Genomic DNA, 20970 nt, shown 5'->3' with positions numbered 1-20970 from the left:
GACAATGGCTTCTGTTAGCAGAATTATATTAAACTGAATTTAAAAATATACATGTGCATATTGTCAAGAACTCTATGTACATATATTTTTCTGAATACTTCTGATTCTAAGTAATTCCATCGGGAAAATGACAATAGAATAACAATTGCAATTTAAACTGGTTTAGTGCTTATGTACAGTGGAAATAGAAGTTATAGGGGAAAAAATCTTGCACTTCTCACCATAATGAGGAATGATTGCCCAGGCCATGGCAGATGCGTAGATACCACCAATCATCCAAAACATGCAAAGCCAACTTAAATGTTCTCCACGTTTCTCTCGAGCAAGTACTTCAGCAAAATATGAAAATACAACTGGAACAGCGCCTCCAATCCTAAAAACAAAACAAAAAAGAATAACAGGAACAAAAAATCTGTAGGAGCTCTGCATTATTTTGAGAAGAAACACGCCGAAAGCAATAGAGTTCTGGGAATCTTGACAAATAAACCAATTACTTATTTACATCAAAGAAATGTTGATTAAGGAAAGCTTGTATGCTGTAAGTCATTGTATTGCCGAACATTACCCAGGCACAGCTTTGAAGAAATACAAGCATGTTGACTCCCCAAGCCTTTCTCTGGCTTTATTGTAATCTGAGATGAAAAAGAATGTAAATCCTCCCAGCCTCTCTGAATTGCTCTTATATATTTAGTGTTTTTGTTTTGCTTAAGCAAAGACTCTGATGGATTTGCTCATCCACAGTAACAAACTGCTAGGTGCCAAGTTTCAATGGTGATGGGACTGCCTGTTTTCCAGGCACCACTGACATGGTATCAGCAGGGTGTGTTCAAAAAAGTATTGCATATAAAAAGCAGACAATGCTTCAACTGGACCTTTCTGGATCCAGTATTATCTTGACTTTTTTGACAACCTGCAGGCACCGCCGGATGGATGCTCCTAGCACCTCACACAGAGCCAAAGCGTCAGATATCAAAGGGAGAGATAGAAATATTTCTTGATTTCCCTGAACTTTTCTGGGCAGGAAGAACAAAGTATAAATGCATATAGACAGACCTTAGGACATGGAAGAAACATATCCATGTAGTAGATCAGGGATACTAATGATGCAGTGGAGGAATGTGAAAAGGTCACCCAAAATTGGTTTAAAATTTTCTTAAATTGTCATAGTGGTACAGTATATGAAGCACAGTCTTTTGTATTTCAAACAATATTAGCTAATGGCTACTATTTTAGTCTGTGTAAATAGACCTTAAATATACTGTAGAGTGAAATAAATAATGTAGTACTTAAGATTTTTTTTAAAAATCAACTGTATTGAATAATCAAAATGAGCAATACATATGGGGGGTCATTGGTGTTCTCTCAGCTCGGTTGTTCTTGGTTGTGAAAGAAAACAATCAAGCTCAGGCGGCACCAAGGACCCCACAATTCAACTGTGAATTACAAATATTCATTGCTATGACACACAATTTAATAATATTTTTGATGGTTTAGAGCTAGACAGTGGGTATCTGGGGAATGTTATGTTGTACACACAGTATTTCAAATATTACTATCAACCTTAAACGATGATAAGCTCCATTCTACATAAGCTATTCAATATGTTTGAAATTTAGCTTTGATTATCATAAGCTCTTAATGCTGATATTGGTGCTTAAGGAGACATCTGAGGCAACATCACCATATACTGAAATACTTTATGTAACTATTAAATACTGAAAGGTCTTGCTATTTAATATTTAGAAACAACTTTCACATAAAAGATTATCACACATGAGTCACTGTTCAGATCCAGAGAAATTTAAGCAGCATCGTGCTTTGGAAATGGGATCTCCCAGCGTCTACTTTACTGAAATCTTCTCCCACAATTTCCTATTTGCAACAAATGAGAGATTCAAAGACAGCTATTAAATTCAAAAAGGCAATATCCAGCTAGGAAATGGTGCAAGGGAAAGGAAGATAAAGAGACAAATATTTAATGGGACAATTTTTGTCTCCGAAGTCTCCTTATGGAGGACATTTCATAGCTGCAAATTTGGCTCCCTTCAGCTTGAACTAATATTAGGTCCCACTGCTACTACAAAAGAGATCTCTTGCAATGCTACTGAGATGCTATGGAGAAATAATTGGAGGAAAGATTGCTATGCATATTACATTAAGCTCCTGAAAGAGTTTAAATTTTGACAAGCAAACATATTAATTAATGTATTGGGCCAATTACAAAATATACTAAAATATCTATATTTTATTATTTACTAATTTTATACTACTTTTCATACCATTTAAAATTCCAAAAGTACAATAACACAACAAAAATCAACCATTTAAAATTAAATTATAACTAAACGAACAGTTACTACTGAAAACTGGCAATGACTCAGGTCACCCACCCCAAGCAATCAAACATATGGACAATCTGCACAGACTTGAAATACGCATTTAATGATACGTAGCAAGATATAGCTATAATATCTTGAAGAACTGAAGTGTAGCAAACATGCATAACAGTGAAAATTACTGCAATACAAAATGTTCTAACATAAAAGAATATATCAAGACTGATCCAAAATCAAAACAAACTGTGTTAGATTGGACCATCTTAAAAACACCCAGAACAATCCATTACCCAGGTTTGAAACAGCAAGTCAAAGATTGATCAGATTGTTTCAAATTCATATTTTTGCACACCTTTATTGAAGTCATTCAAACGAATAGTGAAACAGAAAATAAGTAAGCATTCCCATCTAAACGTTCCTTGTCATCATTACATGCTCTCTCTATAAACTCCCAAGTTTCAAGATTTATTTCATAGAATATTTCCTTAGAAGTGAATTTATAGAATTCTGCAACTTCTTTTCTTAGAATGTAAGTTTTTTCTTTTAGAATGTTTAAAAGGGCTTATGTTTTTTTTAAATGAAATTGAGATAGTCTTACATAAATCCCAGTAAATCAATATTATCATTAAGGCCAATTAGTTGGAATAAATTAAATGTATATATTCAAAGTGATAAATCTTTGACATAGTACTCTGCCAATGTCACACAAGGAATTGGAATTTTTTTAGGGCTCAGTCTCTCTGGTTCACTTGCACAATCAAAGATGACCCCAAGATGGTTGTCTATGGAGATTCTCAGTCATCTGGATCATGGTAAGAGCCAAGGTGGCGCAGTGGTTAAATGCAGCACTGCAGGCTACTGCTAGATCAGCAGGTCAGCGGTTCAAATCTCACCGGCTCAGGGTTGACTCAGCCTTCCATCCTTCCGAGGTAGGTAAAATGAGGACCCAGATTGTTGGGGGCAATATGCTGACTCTCTGTAAACCGCTTAGAGAGGCCTGAAAGTTTTCCAAAACCATCTGCTTTGGGTAGTTTTTTGTCCCAGGAGGTTCCCCTCTTCCCCCTTTTCTCTCCGGGCCCTCATTGATGTCCGTTTCAGCGAGCCTTGCTCCAGGTTCTCCAGGAATTCTCCTTTCAACCAAATAAAACTGGCTAATCTATTTCAGGATTTTCAGCCATCACTGTTGGAGTTATCTCCTTTATTCTTCCTTAGTTGTATAACATTGCCATACCTGAATAATAGGGATGACTATAGCCAAAAGTGCAGACTAAGAATGTAAAAATATCTGAAGCACCCTACTTTCAAATGTGATCTTTTGAAGGGGAATAACCATTAGTATCACTTCACCTTAAAACAGATCAGCAGACAAGTGTGGTTTAGAAAATAGAAGAAAGGAGAAGAGCTTACCCAAATCCAGAGAGTAATCGACAGAAGAGAAAGAAGCCATAACCCTGGACAAATGATGAAAGGAAAGCAAAGAATCCATTGACCGACATACATATCAGAAGAGACTGTCTCCTTCCCACCTTGTCTGCCAAGCCTCCCCAGAAGAACGCTCCCACCATCATCCCAAGGTATACTATGCTACCTGAAACAGACACAAAAAAATAATGTGTAGGATTATACAGTACTATCACGATAACATTTCTGTTCTTAGTATTAACCAGTGCTATCATTTATTTAGAGCTATTGCAAGTGAATAATTTGCATATCCATTTATGGGAACAGTTCCCTATCCCCTCATATCTCACATTTAATATATATTTATTTGCCAAAATATCTAGTATTTAAATTTGCTGTGCCACACAATTCTGCTTTCTATCTAATCTAAATCACGTGTCACAGCTGATCATCAGAAAAAAAACAGTTTGCCTGAACCAGTAGCATTTTTTTTTACTACTGGTTCGGGTGAATGGGTAGCATTTTTACTACCGGTTCAGGTAAACTGGTAGCATTTCACCCCTGAATTAGATGCACATAGATATAATAAAATAAAGCACAAGGCAAGCAAATACAGGAACACCACAGCAATAATGAAATAAGAAATTACAAATATAATGTAGTCCACTATAAATCTATACACTACTAAAACTCTTATTATGTTTATCTTTCTGTTTGTATCTTTAAGTTAGCCCAAATGGTGCGTCATATCATAACAATTTTGGAATCAAGATTTCTACAAGTCCGCTTACAAAAATGCGTAGAAAATCTGGGACCCATTGCTAGTAGAACTGAAATTCCATGATAATTAGACCAGTTTCATTCACAAAAGTGCCTCTGTGCTGCATTGCCCAAGGTGACATGATTATGATTTATATATTTTATAAATACATTATATATTTACATATTCTTCTTAGATGATCACAGAACCATCTAACGTTGTAAAAAAATATGATCAGTCTAAAGTTTAATCTTAATTCTGGTCACTCAGACTGTATGACTTTCTTTCAAAGGATGACCTAATGGGTTACAGGTTGTCCAGTATGTTCTAAAAGAATTATATCTCGTCAGGTTACAGGTTCAATATCTCCTAAAACATGGCTAAAGAAATACTACAGTTGCTTCATCAGCATAAATTCTTAATATCTTTGTTCCAAAACCAGGTAGAATTTGAAACAGTCACAAGAAATTGACAATCTGTTGTAAAAATATGTAAATTCACATATTTACAACTGCTTTTGTGGCCTGAGGTGGAGGCTAGCATCTCACTGTATTTAGAAGGCTTTCTTTAAATAACCCAAACATAAATGGTGCGGTAAAAAAATACTTACCGTAAATAAGATTTTGTTTAAGTTTTTTAAAAAAAATTTCTGGGCATTTATTTCAAATTATAGGCCATGCCTTATATTCCTCTGTGCACTTTCACAAGAATAAGAGTCTGACAAAATCATATTAGTGGTCTGCAGGATTTAAAATTATGAATTTAGTGGTTCCTGAGGTCCGAAACGTTGGTGACCCCTGGTTTGGAACATCCAATAAATTCAAAATGGAATCTTTATCTTGATTAATTTCAATATTAAAGACAATTTAATATTCTTTCAGACTTGCAGCTACTAATATTCCATTATCAGATATTCCTAATATTTATTCTGTACATTATAATGTCAGCAGTTTTAACTTTAAATATGTACAGTACTTTTACTTTTGATACAAATGTCATGTATTTGTAGGTGTGATTTTATCAGATCCATAGTAAGTTGTCAATACATGCTTCAATTGGGTATGTTACTCCAATGTTAAAAAAGATGAAAGTTAAGAGAAATATTTAAAATAATACCAAATTTATTAAATAATAATTAAAATGATGTTGTGCTTAAAGACTGTGAATGATTTACTTCACGGCTGCAGCCATAACTGATGTTGTAAGTTAGGCATGGTCAGGAGAGGTTTCACTTTACAACCTTTGCCCTTAGTAACAGAGCTGCCAGTCCCAATGGCAGTCAGAAAGTGAGGACTACCTGATTATCAACTCCAATTTTTACCACAAATTTACTAGAAATGCAATATAATTAGCTTTCCAAAGAGACTCACAGAAATTGACAATCTTGTAAATTCTCATTCTGTATAATGCATTGACAAAATGAAATACATCAATGATGTATTTGAAAATCTGGTAAATTAAAAGTATCATCACCAAAAGGTAAACTCATTTTAGACACAGTAATATTTGGTGACAGAATATTATATTTTTAAACACACACTAAAGACTCATTAGACTATAAGAGAATGCAATAGAAAGTACAGTGATGACAACAAATAGAAAAATTCCAAGAGTCAATCAAATCAATGGCTTTCCTACTCAAATGCTCATCTGCACTTATCCATATTTTTTCTGCTGATTCTGGATTTCAGAGTACTTTGCAAATGACATATACACTACATAAATATTTTGATATTAACATCTAAACCAAGAATGCATACACTTATAAGCAAGCCAATTCATAGAAGTCTGTTTTTAAATCCACTCTGAAGTCTCCCTAAACAAAGAGACACAAGAAGATGCAATGTACAAAGTACAGAGCTAGTTCATGACTAAAGAGTTTTACTGGAACTGGAATTTCCTTTGCTAAATGATGCATTAGGTAAAATACCATATAACTGTACTGCTTAGTGACAAAGGTTTTGGTAGTCCTGGCTGCAATTGTTAGGCAGGATTATGCACTATTGATAAGTCAGGAGCTCACTTTCTCCTGTCCAACTGTATTCATCTCCACTTCAACTCTTTCCACCAACCTATTTCTCCCCCTCTCTGCCCTTTTGGCTATCCTGTATCCCCCTGCACCAACTGACCTTTGTCATCTTCTTCCTCCCACTGCTGATGAGGCATGCCCAACTTGGCCCATCATGGGATAGCTGTTGGTTGTACAAAACCTTTCTAGAGCAACAGAATGTAGAGCAGGAGGAGCAACAGAATACAAAGCAGACTAAAAGACAGTGATGGGGGAAGAGATAGGTGGGTGGACCTGGTCCAATGGTGGGTTGCAGGCAGTACGCCCCAGTATGGGCATACCAGAGCCTGCCCGGCGCACCAGGTACCATTCCGTTCCAGTGCTCCGGAGGGCCTACCCGCCCACCCGCATTCCTTACCTGTGCCTTCAGCGCTTCCGCACAGACACATGGCACGTACAGTGCCTGTGCAACGCTCCACTGAGCAGCTGGAGTGTCACGGAGGCTTGTGGAGGCGTCACTAGAAAGTAAGATGCATGCGCACGTCGCATGGAGGACGCCAGAACCCACCACTGACCTGGTCATAAATGCAGGTGTGTTTTTCAGGATCCACATCTTGATCATGTGACCATAAGGGTGCTGCAATGGCTATAACATCAAGGACTGGCCATAACTAAGACTTGTTCAATCCCATCATAATTTCTCACTATCTTTGAATAAATGGACACTTAACAAGGACTACCTGTAAGCAGATGAATGATAACACTAAAGGGGAAAAAAATCCAAGAGCCAGCTAAGCAGAGTTGCTTTTCAAATGCATTTAAAATCAAAGGAATAATTTCCAAGCTTAATTATCATCTTACAGAAATAGACAATATCTAGTATAAAATCTGTTGCAATTTGCAATGCTGGGCAAGGTTGATGGTTACTGAAATTCAGTTTAACTGGATGGCACCAGGTTGCCTATCCCTGAATCATTATATAGCCCTTGAATAGCTAAAAGTACTTGTACTTGTACTTGACGCCTCTTCACCCATCGTGGGTATAGGCGACTTCCATGGAAATTTGACGCCACTGTTTTCGGTCCTGGGCTAGGGTTGTCAGGTGGTGCAGCCAGTCGCTATTATATGATTTTCGGCTAAGATTGAATGGGCGCATGACTATATCTTCGGCTTTCCGTTTGAAGTGACGCAGAGTGGTTAGACGAACACCTCCTTTTGGCCGTTTCCAGGTCGGACCAGGCTCTGCAAGCAGGGAAATTTTTGGGATTCGATTTTCTGGCATTCTCAATGTATGGCCTAGCCAGCGCCAGCGTCTAAGTTCTATAATGGCAGATACATTTTCATTGATATCACATCTTCGGCGGATTTCAGCATTGGATATTCTTTCAGAGTACTTGATTTTCGTAAGTCTACGCAAGCAACGGTTTTGAAATAAGTCCAGTTTGTGTTGATGAGCAACTTTTATTGGCCAGGTTTCACAACCGTATAATAACGTTGGTATGATAGCAGCCTTGTATATACGGACTTTGGTTTTCAGGCGAATGTCTTTCCTAGCCCAGAGTTTCTTGAGTGAGCTCCAGGCAATTGTTGCTTTTTGAATTCTAGCACTTATTTCTGAAGAAACATCTCCATTTCCCGTAATGTTGCTGCCAAGGTAGGTGAAATGATCAACAGCTTCAATTGGTTCGTTTTGAATGTGGATGGTTTGGTCGTCTATGTGGTTGCAGCATATCATAAACTTGGACTTGTTGCCACTAAGGACTAAGCCTAGACTTGCAGCTTCTTTTGCCACTCTATCCACCATGCCTTGTAGTGAATCCAACGAATCTGCGATCAGGGCAATGTCATCGGCGAATGTTAAGTCGGTCAGTATAAAGTTATTTGGGTAGATAATGACTCCTCCCGGTTGATTATCAAGCGCTTTCGACAATATGGCATCCATTCCGATGTTGAATAAAGTTGGTGACAAGATACCACCTTGCCTGACTCCAGAGTTTACAGTGAAAGCGTCACTTTCTTCATTATAGGCTTTTACTTTGCAGGATGTATGGCGATAAAGGGCTGTTATTATGCCACACAGCTTGTTTGGAATTCCGTCTTATAGCTAAAAGACTAGACAGAGGCCACATTATTTAATCCAATTTGCACAAATAATGTATAACATCTCAAGAAATGATGTGAAATAACTGACAGATACTTTTACTACTAGCGTTAAAAGTATCATTTGAACGTATCTTCACTTACCCAATAGTTCCTGCTAATATTTGAGAATCCTAACTGACACGACTGAGATAAGGCAGATTTGGTTAAGTATGTGTTATATCCCCTGTAATAACACTCAAGTCAGATTATTATTTTCTCTGTAACTGAGGACACTCAAATGTTTCTTTTAGATTTTTGATACAAAATGCAGAAGCAGTAACCATGTAAGTCTTAAATTCATCCTTTCATAGAAGCAAATTAGCATGATTCTCTAGTCTGAAATCTACTTGAGGTTTAAAGAGATCCTCAGTGGCATATGCCATGAAACCACATAAATATTCCTCATTCTCTAGGATTAATTGCGCCTCACAATGAAAATCCTCCATTTTAGATGATTTAAGATGTTTAAAACTACAACTAAGAAGAAATATGGAAAAAATAAAAACAAATAAAAGAAATTTTCAAGTGTTATAAAATTAAAATTTCAATGTAACATTAAATCAATCCTCTAGATTGAAAGTTTCTTGTATTAATCTGAGATTTCAAGACGGTTATTAACATTAAAACAATATTAAATAAAAGAGGTAGTATAATATGAATCATATGTCAAAATGAATTATTAGCAAAACTTTAGATTAAAGGAAAGTTGGAGACTGGGCAGAAGTTACCCAAAACTATCAGGTCCAACTATGGCTTCCTAAGGATGGGGCATATCACCCCCTCTTTTAAGTCAGGTGTGAAAAGAAGTATTAATTACTGCTTGGACTACAACTGCATGGCACCTCCCAGCAGACCTCGACCAGACAAAAGAGGTGTGGATCTATACCACGCAGGTCCTGTGGCAGAGCACACAGGAACAAGAACCCTGTCTTACTTTCTCAGGATTGACCAGCTTAAACTAGATGTGCTTTGGTCACATTCAGAAGATCCATTAGCTAGGGTCTTAATTTTTTTCTCTTTATCATAAAGATTTATACGGATCATTTGAACATTGAGTTTGGTAAGATATGGGTTTTTTTTAAAAAAGGTTAATCTATTCCTTCTAATTCTTTTAAGTCCTACTATGCTGCCTTATTGTGATCCCCCGAGGGATCAGTAAAGAACACTACATCAAGAACATTTACTCCCAACAGGGTCATCCAAAATGGGAAGATCACCCCAGACAAATACAACTCCAGACAATCTTATTTCAGGTAGCATCTATATGTGAAAACTGTGAAAACAGATGCTCACCTTCAGGGGTGAAATCAACTTACCTTCGCTACTGGTTCACACATGTGAGCACATGCGTACGTGGAGAATGTCAAAAGCGGGACGTGATGACGCCTGGGCAGATGGCTGGAGCCTCCTGCCGCCATTGCTACCAGTTCACCCGAATCGGATAGAACCGGCTGAATTGCACCATTAGCAAAGGCAATTTGATATTTCATACTACACCGGAGCAGTGGTGGGTTCTGGATCCCGTTGCAACCGGTACGGTGCAATGGGTCCCGGCGTCCACGCACGCATGAGTCACCTCTTGCAGTGCCTCCACGATGCTCCAGCTGCTTGGAGGAGCATTCGCGCAGGCACTGTATGCACCGTGCGCGGAAATGCCGAAGAGCTCAAATACAGGTAAGGAGGATGGGCAGGCAGGTGGGCCCTCTGGAGCACTGTACCGTAACGGTACTCGATGCTCCCAACAGGCACCAGTATGCCCGTACCGGGGCATACCGCCTGCAACCCACACTCCACCAGAGAAGCCATCATAACTTTGAACAATGGTCAAAGGTCAAGGATAACTTACACTTTTTTTCACCTGAGCACCACAAGAGTAGTTGTGGTAACAGTCCACGCTGATTTGCTATCAGCTAGCCAACATGCAAAAAGTGATAGGGAAGAATATTTTTTTACAAAATGAACACCTGAACACAAATCAATACAGCAAAAATGACAAAAGTTAGTCTGAGAAGTTGAACAAAGAAAAGGCAATTCTATTGGGTTCTTTTAAATGTTTTAAAAAGCAGGGTGGCTGTTTATTTATGTATTCATTCAATTAGCATAATCACCCATCTCATAATTGCAACTGGGCAACTTATATAGTTAAAAACAACCCAAATAATGCAACCAATATCCAAAACACGGAAGAATCTTTTAAGGCAAATTAAAACCGAAATTAAACCCAAAAAGCATAAAAAGCAAGTGCAAGTTAACGAGAATAACAATCTAGCAGTTTTCAAATCAGGATAGCTAAAAATAGATGATTTTTTTAAAAATGGATTTTTTATTTAAATCATTAAATCATTAAAATTGTTTATTTTTATCAAGAGGCTTATCATTAAGCCTAAAAGAAAAGTGTCTGATTTTATCTTTATACTCACTCTAAGAATCTTCTGTATTAAGATGTGAACCTTACTCCAATATTTCTTTGCTTTGGCACATGTAGAAAATGCTGACAAATTCTGGATAGATTTTTATAACATCCAGAAAGGACAATAGGAGAGGTAAGGAGAGGGGCAGTGGCCACATTCTGAGTTTTGAGAGCATGATAAGGACATTTTCATAAGAAGCATGCATCTTCACAAAATACCAGACACAAATTATGACTTTTTTCGTAGGGGAAATAGGGGAGGGTACTTTCCTATGATGATGCTTGTACCCCAGTTTATCACTGACCCTTGGGGGAGGTACAGGTAGGCATTTTTCCAAACAAAATGCCTGACTGCAGATACTCTCCATGTTTATGTACAATTGCAAGAATCAGAAAAGATGCTAATGAAGAAATCCCACTACTTCAGTATGTTAAGAGCCTAATCCTATATATGACAGAATAAAACGATACCTCTTAAATCTCTTCCTTCATGCAGCATAACAGGTTGTGTGCTTTTTCACTTCTGGGTGGAAAGAAGAGTTGATTCCTTTTATTGTTGTTGTAACAAATCAATTTAGTACGAGCTTCTTTGCCTTTGAACTTTGTCTGATTTACCCTTCACAATATACTGCAGACTAAGGTATTTTCTAATTTCTCATTACAATACTTTATATACTGGTTTTTATGCTTCATAGCCTAGGCCAGTGATGGCTAACTTTTTCTAAAGGTGTACCAAAATTGTGTGCCCCCCTAACAAGTGCATGCATGCATGACCCCACCTATGCATGCATGTGTGACCCCACCTATGCAAGCATGTGTGAACCCACTTGCGCATGCATGCGTGACCCCCCCCCCCCCAACCTGCGCATGCACGTGCCCTCCACAGCCTCCTGAGACTTTCCTGAAGCCTGGGGAGGGCAAAAATGGCCTATCCTGGCCCTCCAGAAAGCCGAAAATTAGCAGGCTGGCGCACACATGTGTATTGGAGCTAAGGGCTGCTGTGCTGGCAAATAGGGCTCCGGTGCCACCTGTGGCACGTGTGCCATAAGTTCACCATCACGGGCGTAGGCATATATTTATTCAAGACTTTTATATTCTTAGCTTTCAATTTCAAGCAACTGGACAATTAGGAACAACAAACCAATTTTGTTGTATTTATTTTGTAGAATGACAATAAAAACGATACTATAAACTTGCTTTTCTGCTTGTCTTAATGCGGATGAAAAGAAAAACACAACTTTTGTCTTACCAAAATAGAAAACATCTTACATATGTTCATATTGTTATCCAGATAGCATTGGTCTAATTATGATTCAATGTGACAGATTAGAAGTAACACTCACCAAGCCACCCTGATCCAGAGTTGGGGATGCACAAATCTGTCTCAGCACTGGGCAATACAAATCCAACCACAAAAACCTCTACTCCGTCTGCCATTAGTGCCATCCCAAGGACAAAAAAGAGGGCCCACTGAAAACGTCCATGCCCACATTCTTGAATGATTAACTCATATTGCTGTGCTAGCTCTTCTTCATCAGCTTTTCGCTCTGTCTCCAATTCACTTCGATCCTTGTAAACATCTGTGATTTGCTGTCCTAAAGCTGCAGTTCCGTCTTTGTTCTGGGCTGTACTTGGGATTCCTTGATACTCTCCCTCATAAATCTCATCATCTTCATCATGTCCTTCAGTTGCGTCACTTGATCCTTCGTCCTCATTTCCTTCTCCTTCATAATTTCCATCTTGATTATAATAATCATTTTCTTCTTTAGTCTGGAATCTACTGTAAGATCTTTCAGTGTAGCCATCTTGAGCTCTATCTGCTGCTCGGTTTGCTTTCTTTACTGCCTGTTTTTTGGCCTCCTTAGCAATGTCCTGAGCTCCTTTTGCTAATAAAACCCTATCATCCATCTCATAAGCTCTATCCATTGTCTACTTATCAAGGTGTATTCACTATAATTCTGTCCAAAAAGGTACTTGTGCTGGATAACAGCAGCGGGAAACTCCAAACCACATTCAGTTTCAAAACAAAACCTAAAAAGAAGAAGAAAGTAAATTAAAAGTTGTTTATTCTTAAGAGAATCAATGATTTAAAATAATTCCTGCTTAGGAAACATAACTATCTACCAATTTCCCACAGGTTAAAACATACTAATTTACAGATGGGTGGTGCAATACAGAAATGCTCCTACACACAACACAGACCTCAGATGACATAGATCAGGGATGTCAACTCAAAGCCTGCGGGCCGGATCTGGCCCATGGCACATATAGATCTGACCCATGGGCCACCCTAGAAACAGCGAAGAAACGGCTCACAGTGCCTCTGCCAGCGAAAATGGAGCTAACAAAGGCGGTGGATAGCCCTCCCGAGCTCCGTTTTCACTGGCAGAGGGTTGCAGGACGCCGTCATTGCCGAAAATGGAACTTGGAAGCCCGTTTTCTCTAGCAGAACGTTCAGGCCACCACAGACACCTCCTGGCCATGCCCATCTTGGCCATGCCCACTCTGGGCCCCCCGAGGTCAAACACAACCCTGATGTGCCCCTCAATGAAATTGTTTTGATACCCCTGACATAGAATCAAGGATCAAGTATCGTACAAAAGAGGAAAGTATTTTTCTCTCAGCAACACTGAATAACTTTCTGCACTAAAAGAAAAGGATCAGTTCAAAAGATCAAATTTCAGCACAGTTTAAAGGGAGTTGCTGAGGGAGGGAGTTTATGTTCCAGGCCTGCAACTTGCTTTTCCCCAGCATATTTCCATTGTTGAACACTAATCATCCAATCATGCAAAAGCGAAGCTATATGTAACTCTCTGCAACCTTGCATACAGAACCCATAAATTTAGCATCTGTTCAGACTTTACATTTACTGCACAGCACATCAAGAACAGAGCCCTTTCCCATTCATCTTACACTAAAAATATATGCCCATCGGCCTAAAATTAGATGTCAAATATACTGAAATGAAATCTAGTACGTATTTGATTTTTTTGCACCATAAAATCAAGTCACACAGAGATTTCAGGTTGCATTATCCTTAATAATCATTACATGCTTAGTTATTTCATCTGGAAAGTGATTACTGACACTTGAAGACCAATAGAATGAAGGCAATCCAATTAGACAAAAAGCCAAACTCCTCTCCAAGGACTCTCACTTTAGTCCTAAATGCTATTATCAAAATGATTTAGCAATTCTGCTAAAAGGAAAAGGGATGGAATTGTCACTACACAGTGCCATTTTCCAATGATTAAGTGTTCACATATTCACTGCAGCACACTCATGAATGAAGCATCTTTGATTTAAAATCTGCCTGACATTGTTCCAAAACATCTCATGAAAATGATACTGTAAAAAGCTGGCCCCACCAGCCTCCAGGGTTATATTTTTTTATCACCTCTGTAAAGGCAGCGTGATTTCATACATTCAGAACTGAAAGCTAACAAAAAAACACAAAGACAGTAAAAGAAAGAAGAGAAAGGGATCTTTGCAAAATGTGTAATTATTATTGGGGGAGGGTTATTCCTTCACTGCGTCTGAGTCAATTTCTTTTCATTCATTAAGATTATTCAATTCTATTCTGTGCAATCAAGTGTCTGCAATGCAATTGCAAAAATCTCCGTAATTAATTTTAATCATACTTCATATCATACAAGCAGTGGTGGGATTCAAATAATTTAACAACCGGTTCTCTGCCCCAGATGGGTAGGCGGGGCTCAGTGGTCATATGACCGTGTGGGCATAGCCAACTCAATGTCACTCAGATTGATGGGCTCTTCGCCTTAGTTGTTACAATGTAATAAGGGTTAACCGGAGAGATAGTTTCTGTAAGCAAGGCAATAAAGATTGGGCTAGAAGCAACACCAGAATGTTTCCTTCCTGCCTTCCTTACAGGATTAGCCCTGTAAAATGGGGGGGGGGGGGGGAGATAGAACTAAGTAAGATTTCTTCCATCAACCTGTTCTCCGAACTGCTTAGAAAGTTAACAACTGGTTTTCCCGAATAGGTACGAACTGGCTGAATGCCACCACTGCATACAAGCCCTTAATATGAACAGAGGCTAAGATACAAAACAGGTCCTAAATGGCACCTGTGAACTTTTGATTTGGAGCACGTTTTTAGCAGATGACACTGAAACAACAGTCACAAAAGTAAAGGTTTCTAGATATGTTAGGTGACCAACATTTGAACTAGGGCTGTTTTTCTACCAGAAGCATAAAGTACACATGTATAGACATTCTCTTTATAACTCTCTGACCTTTTCCTCGTCTTTTCAATCTTACTTGTAAATTACTTTTAGAGTTCTATTAATTTTCCTATTAATTTGATGTAATTGATTGAGGCATGAAAGCTGTTTAGAAAAACTAAGGCAAGAGAGTAATCTTTCTTTAGTTTCTTGCTTTCGTTTTTTCCAAACAGCTTTCTTGCCTTAATCATTAATTCTTAATTAATTAATTATGAATATATTGACCTAACAGAACCAAACAGCTTATATAATATTCTAGTTGAGAAACTAGGGGTTAGGAAGAGGGAGTTGACACCCACCTACCCAGCTTTCCAGGAAGATATCCTGCAACTTCGAATAGGTATAATTTTTTACCTTGCAACTAAATGACTTTGGAGAAGGGATTAATTAGGAATGGAGGAAAATAATATCTTCTGTTCTGTGCTCCAGAGTAAATGCCCAAGGGTATCAAGAGTTAAAGGCTTGATACCAAAGAAAACACTCAGCTATCTGCCACAATGGCACTTATGAAAGGATCTTTAAATTTATAATTCAATGATTCATGAGTGTGTTTGTGTGTGTGTGTGTGTGTTTGTGTTTGTGTGTATTTGAGCTCTGGCAACTCAAGAATCTGGACAAGAATTTGCAGTTTTCTTTGCAAGATTTTAGAAGTCATTTGCCATTGTTTCCAAGGGCTGAGACAATGTCTAGCTCAAGATTATCCAAATGGCTTTGTGCCCAAGTGGAAACTAGAATTCCGTTTCCTTGTTTCTAGACTGATGAACTGGCTCTCTAATTCCTTACAGACTTTCTAGTATTTATATGATCATATACGCAATCTAGGGTACCCTTCATATATTCCAAATTACATTTTTTCTTAATACAGCAGCATAACCAGTTATAGTCCAAAATATCTGGACGCACTCATTAGTAAATGTGGCACATAATAGTGAAGCTCTTTCACTTTTGGAAAACCAAATTATTTCTATTCTACTTTACTTCAAATACACTAATGCAACTTCTAGAAAATCTGAATTTGCAGAATCATGTTCAGGAAACATGACTACAGAAAATACTTTTAAATTTGCTTTTAATTCATTTTGATTTTCCTTTGGGAGTGACTAATGAAGAAAGCAGAGAGAGGGCATATTTTACTCAAAATGAAAAAGAATGAGTACGATTCAATACAGGCAATGTGATAGTTAAGAGATTGGAGGATATACCTTATTCTATCTATATTCTAATAAACCTGGCTGTTTAGTCTAGTACTTAGACTCACCTGTAAAGTTTTTGATGTATACACAGGTGGCAATATTTTTGCACGTGAAATTAGAGTATTGTATGAGAATGACCATTGGCTTACCTAAAGCAGTGTTTTTCAACCACTGTGCCGCGGCACACTAGTGTGCCGTGACATAGTGTAAGGTGTGCCGTGGGAGAATTACTTTATATATAGTCAATATAGGCACAGAGTTAAATTTTTTTAACATTTTCTAATGGTGGTGTGCCTCGTGATGTTTTTCATGAAAAAAGTGTGCCTTTGCACAAAAAAGGTTGAAAAACACTGACCTAAAGGGTTCTTTTCTGTGCACTGCGGGAATGTCCAAACATGGGTTAAATTAGTCTGGTTGCCATAGGACTGAGGAATCTTTTCCTTGGCCACACCTCCTGGTCCTCCTTAACGCCAGATTTTTGACCAGTTCTGGAACGAGTGAAGGCTGATGGTGTGATGAGAGAAACAAAGGTGTCCGAGTTGACGTGATGGCCCCAAATCCCTGGACCCAAAGACCCTTGGCGGGGTTGGACTTTCATGCAGTGCACAGAAAATGACACTTCAGGTAAGCCAATGGTCATTTTCCTGTGCACTGCTTGGGGAGTCCAAGCTTGGGACATACCCAAGTTAATTGTCACTAGGGCAGGAAGAAGCTCTGTCCTGGGATTCGGTCGTGGAAACAACCCCCTGCAGAACCCGCCTGCCGAACGATGCCTCGGCTGAAGAAAACATTTCCAATTTATACTTTCTGACAAAGGGCGATGGGGATGACCACGTAGCTGCTCTGCAGATCTCGTCTATTGTAGCCTGGGTTGCCTGGGCAGTGGTGGTGGCGGCTCTCCTTGTAGAGAGCGGTGATATGCCAATGTACCCCCTTGGACTGATGTTCATACACAGCTGCAATGGATGCTCTTAGCCATCTGCCAATGGTGGAAGATGTCACCTTACGTCCCATCGACCCTGACTGGAATGACACAAAAAGTGCCTTGCACCTGCGGAATTCTGTTGTCCATTTAATGTATCTCCACAGAGCCCGTATGACATCCAGAGTGTGCCAGACACGTTCCCTTGGGTGTCTGGGGCATGGGCAAAAGTTCAGTAAAATGACCTCCTGCACCCTATGGAACCATGTGTTAATTTTTGCGATGAAGGCCAGGTCCGGGCGAAGCACCACTCTGTCCAGATGAACGACACATAGGTGTTCTCGGACAGACAGGAATACCAGTTTGGATATTCTCCATGCAGATGTTATTGCGGCAAGGAAAACAGTCTTAAGTGTGAGGTGCTGGAGAGAAGTCATATGAAGAGGCTTGAAGGGCTCTGAAGTCAGAGCCTGTAGGACCACCGATAACTGCCAGGTTGGGTACTGTGGACCACCAGATTGGAGGAACCCTTGAGGAAGCATCGAACCTTTGGTAGTAGGCTGAGGGGATGGGCCAAATCACCAGACCAAATGGTGGATAACACAGCGACCAGATGATGAAGGGTGTTGGGAGCAAGTCTCCTATTGAGGCCCTCCTGTAGAAAATCCAATATACGGGGAACTGGTGCTGTGGCCGGATCAAACTCAAGGTTGTCATACCACTTGGCAAAGGTGGTCCACATGGAGTCATAAATTCTCGTTGTCGAAGGTCTGGATGACTGGATGACTGGATGGTACATATCACCTCCTCCGACAGGCCCTCCTTCCTCTAGAGGTCCCCCTCAAGTGCCAGTTGGTCAACTGGAGCCACTGGGGGTCTGGGTGGTAATGGCCCCCTGGCTGAGGGAGACTTGGTCCTGAGGGATTTGCCACAGGCAGGAGACCGAGAGGCTGACGAGGTCAGCATACCAGGATCTCTGGGGCCAGTGAGGTGCCACCAGAAGCACCTCCACCCTTTCCGCGATGATCTTGCGGACCACCTGTGGTAGAAGCAGAAGCGGAGGAAACATGTACAACAACTCCTGAGGCCACTTGCAGCGGAGGGCATCTGTCCCCTCCGCTCCAAGAGTGTGAGAAGCGTTTGAGCTGCGTGTTCTCACTGGTGGCAAACTGGTCGATCATGGAGGTGCCGAATCTGCGGGACAACTGGCGGAACAGGACTGGATGCAATCGCCATTCTGCATTGTCTATGGTGATCCTGGTCAACCAGTCTGCCTGGGTGTTGTCCACCCCCGATATGTGTTTGGATCACATGGATTTGACGTGACGCTCCACCTGCCTGCCCAGGGCCTGTTTCTGTCATGAGCTTCCTGGATCTTGTGCCACCCTGGCGATTTATGTGCCCCTTGGTAGCCACATTGTCCATTATCAGTAGCACATGCTGGTGTAGAATATCTTGCTGGAAATGATGTAGGGTGAGTCTCGCTGCCTACAGCTCTAGCCAATAGATGTTGCAGGCCTCTTCGGCTGGAGACCACTTTCCCTGAGTCATGCAATGTCCCATATAAGCACCCCAGCCGGCAAGGCTGGCATCTGTTGTGATGACTACTCTCGCAGGTTCTTTGAAGACATGACATTTTAGCAGGGCTGCTGATCGCCACCACTTGAGGGATCTCTTCACAGTTGGTGTAAGTTGGACCTTCATGGGGGAGTTGCTTCTGGTGGATCTCTGATGAGGCAGGAGGAACCATTGCAACTCCCAGGAGTGGAGTCGTGCCCAGGGAACTACCAAGATGCACGAGATCATCTTCCCTAACACTTGCGAGAGGAGCAGCACAGGAACCTGCGTCAACCCCTGAACCTTGTGGACTAGGGAGTCTATGCTGTCTATCCTGTCCTTGGAGAGAAACACTTTGCATGTTGAGGTGTCTATCACCGCTCCCATATGGAGAAGCTTGGTGGTCGGAGTGAGGTGGCTTTTTTCAGGTTCACGGAGAACCCATGGATCTGGAGGGACTGCATGGTGACCTGAAGGTCATGCAAGGCCTGTTTCTTGGACAACGACTGGATGAGAATGTTGTCCAGGTAAAACTGGAGCCTTATGGGCCTGTCCTGAGATGCGCTGCGACTACTGACAGAATTTTGGTGAAGGTCCTGGGTGCTGACAACAGGTTGAATGGCAGGACCCTGTATTGATAGTGTTGGCCCACGTAGAAGAACCGCAGGAACCTTCGGTGTTGTGGCCGAATTGGGATGTGTAGGTATGCCTCCTTGAGGTCTATGGATGTGAGAAAGTCCTTCTGGCGAATCCCTGCAAAGATGGTCTGCAGGAATTGCATTTTCAACCTCCTGTAAGCAAGATGGTAATTGAGGTTCTTTAGGTCCAGTATTGCCCTCCACACACACCTCTTGGGTACCAGGAAGAGGATGGAATAAAATCCCCTCCGCTCCTGGTTGGATGGTACCTGCTCTATGGCATTGATCTCCAGGAGCTGATGAATCTCCTGGGCCATGAACTCTCTCTTGAGAGGACAAGAGGAGGTGGAACATCAGGTGAAAATCCTTGGGGGGCACGAGAGGAACTCTAGAGAAAGTCCTTCTCTCATGGTCTGCAGGACCCAAGCATCCTCCATTGTCAGTTCACATTGGGAGACGAAGAACTGGAGTTGTCCCACGATGGAAGACCCTTGGTGGTTACTTGAATTTGCAGAAGGGCCTCTGGGAGCCTCCACCGCGGTTGGATCTGTGAAAATTGAACTGCTGCCTACCCCTGTCCCGGGACCTGTTTGATGATTGATTAGCAGGCCTGTTGGCCAAGGAAGAATTGAATGAGGAGTCGTTCGCATGAAAGGACTGCCTCCTAAAATAGGGAGTGGACTTGCGGTCCTGCTTTTTGTTTAGGGTAGGAAGTATCTTCCCCTTATCTTTGGATTCAATTAGGAAGGGGTCTAAGATCTCTCCAAACAACTTAGTCCCCTTAAAAGGGGCAGAAAGCGAGCTTCCACTTGACTTTCTGGTCTGCCTGCCAGTGATAAAGCCAGATGAGGTGGCGAGACGTCACATTGGAGGCTAGCATCCTAGAGGCAAATTTTGCCACGTTGAGGGAGGTGTCAACTGAGAACCTCACCACCGCAATGATTTTGGTTACATCCTGAGAAAATTGTGTCTCCCGTTTAGACTGTAGCTCAGGTAACCAAATCATGGAAGCTCTATTGAAGAATGATACGGAGGAAGACGCCTTAATGCCCAGGCTGCCGCCAGATGGGTTTTGTGGCAAGCCTTCTTTGCTTTCTTGCCTTCCGCCTTGAGGCCCTCCATCAGGTCTGCAGGAAGAACAGAGTTGGAGGTAAGGGCCACTATCAGGGGTCTACCCTGATGTCCTCTAGAGTTGATTCTACCGAATAAAGCTTTTTGTCCCCATCACAGGGTGCGGCTAGGGAACTAGGTGGGACCCACTACTGCTGAACAACATCCATGAAGAGGCTGGGAACCGGGACAAGGTCCTGGGGGAGGGCTGCATCTTACATGCTGTCATTAGGTTTAGTTGAAGTCG

The 20970-nt window shown here is 40.7% G+C and overlaps 1 protein-coding gene across 1 annotated transcript in view; it reads right to left on the bottom strand.

The window, feature by feature from the left end:
- Positions 1-12983, bottom strand: part of SV2C (synaptic vesicle glycoprotein 2C) — a 61075-nt gene extending 48092 nt beyond the window's left edge. The window contains exons 1-3 of the mRNA XM_032212648.1: positions 12401-12983; positions 3744-3924; positions 222-373 (exon numbers count right to left, since the gene is read on the bottom strand). Coding sequence (XP_032068539.1) covers positions 222-373; positions 3744-3924; positions 12401-12983 — 916 coding nt within the window. The remainder of the gene's footprint in view (positions 1-221; positions 374-3743; positions 3925-12400) is intronic.
- Between the last annotated feature and the right edge of the window lie 7987 nt (positions 12984-20970).

This window comes from Thamnophis elegans, chromosome 3 (genome assembly GCF_009769535.1).
Source record: "Thamnophis elegans isolate rThaEle1 chromosome 3, rThaEle1.pri, whole genome shotgun sequence".
Taxonomy (NCBI): Eukaryota; Metazoa; Chordata; class Lepidosauria; order Squamata; family Colubridae; genus Thamnophis; species Thamnophis elegans.
This window is presented reverse-complemented; position numbering and strand designations above follow the sequence as displayed.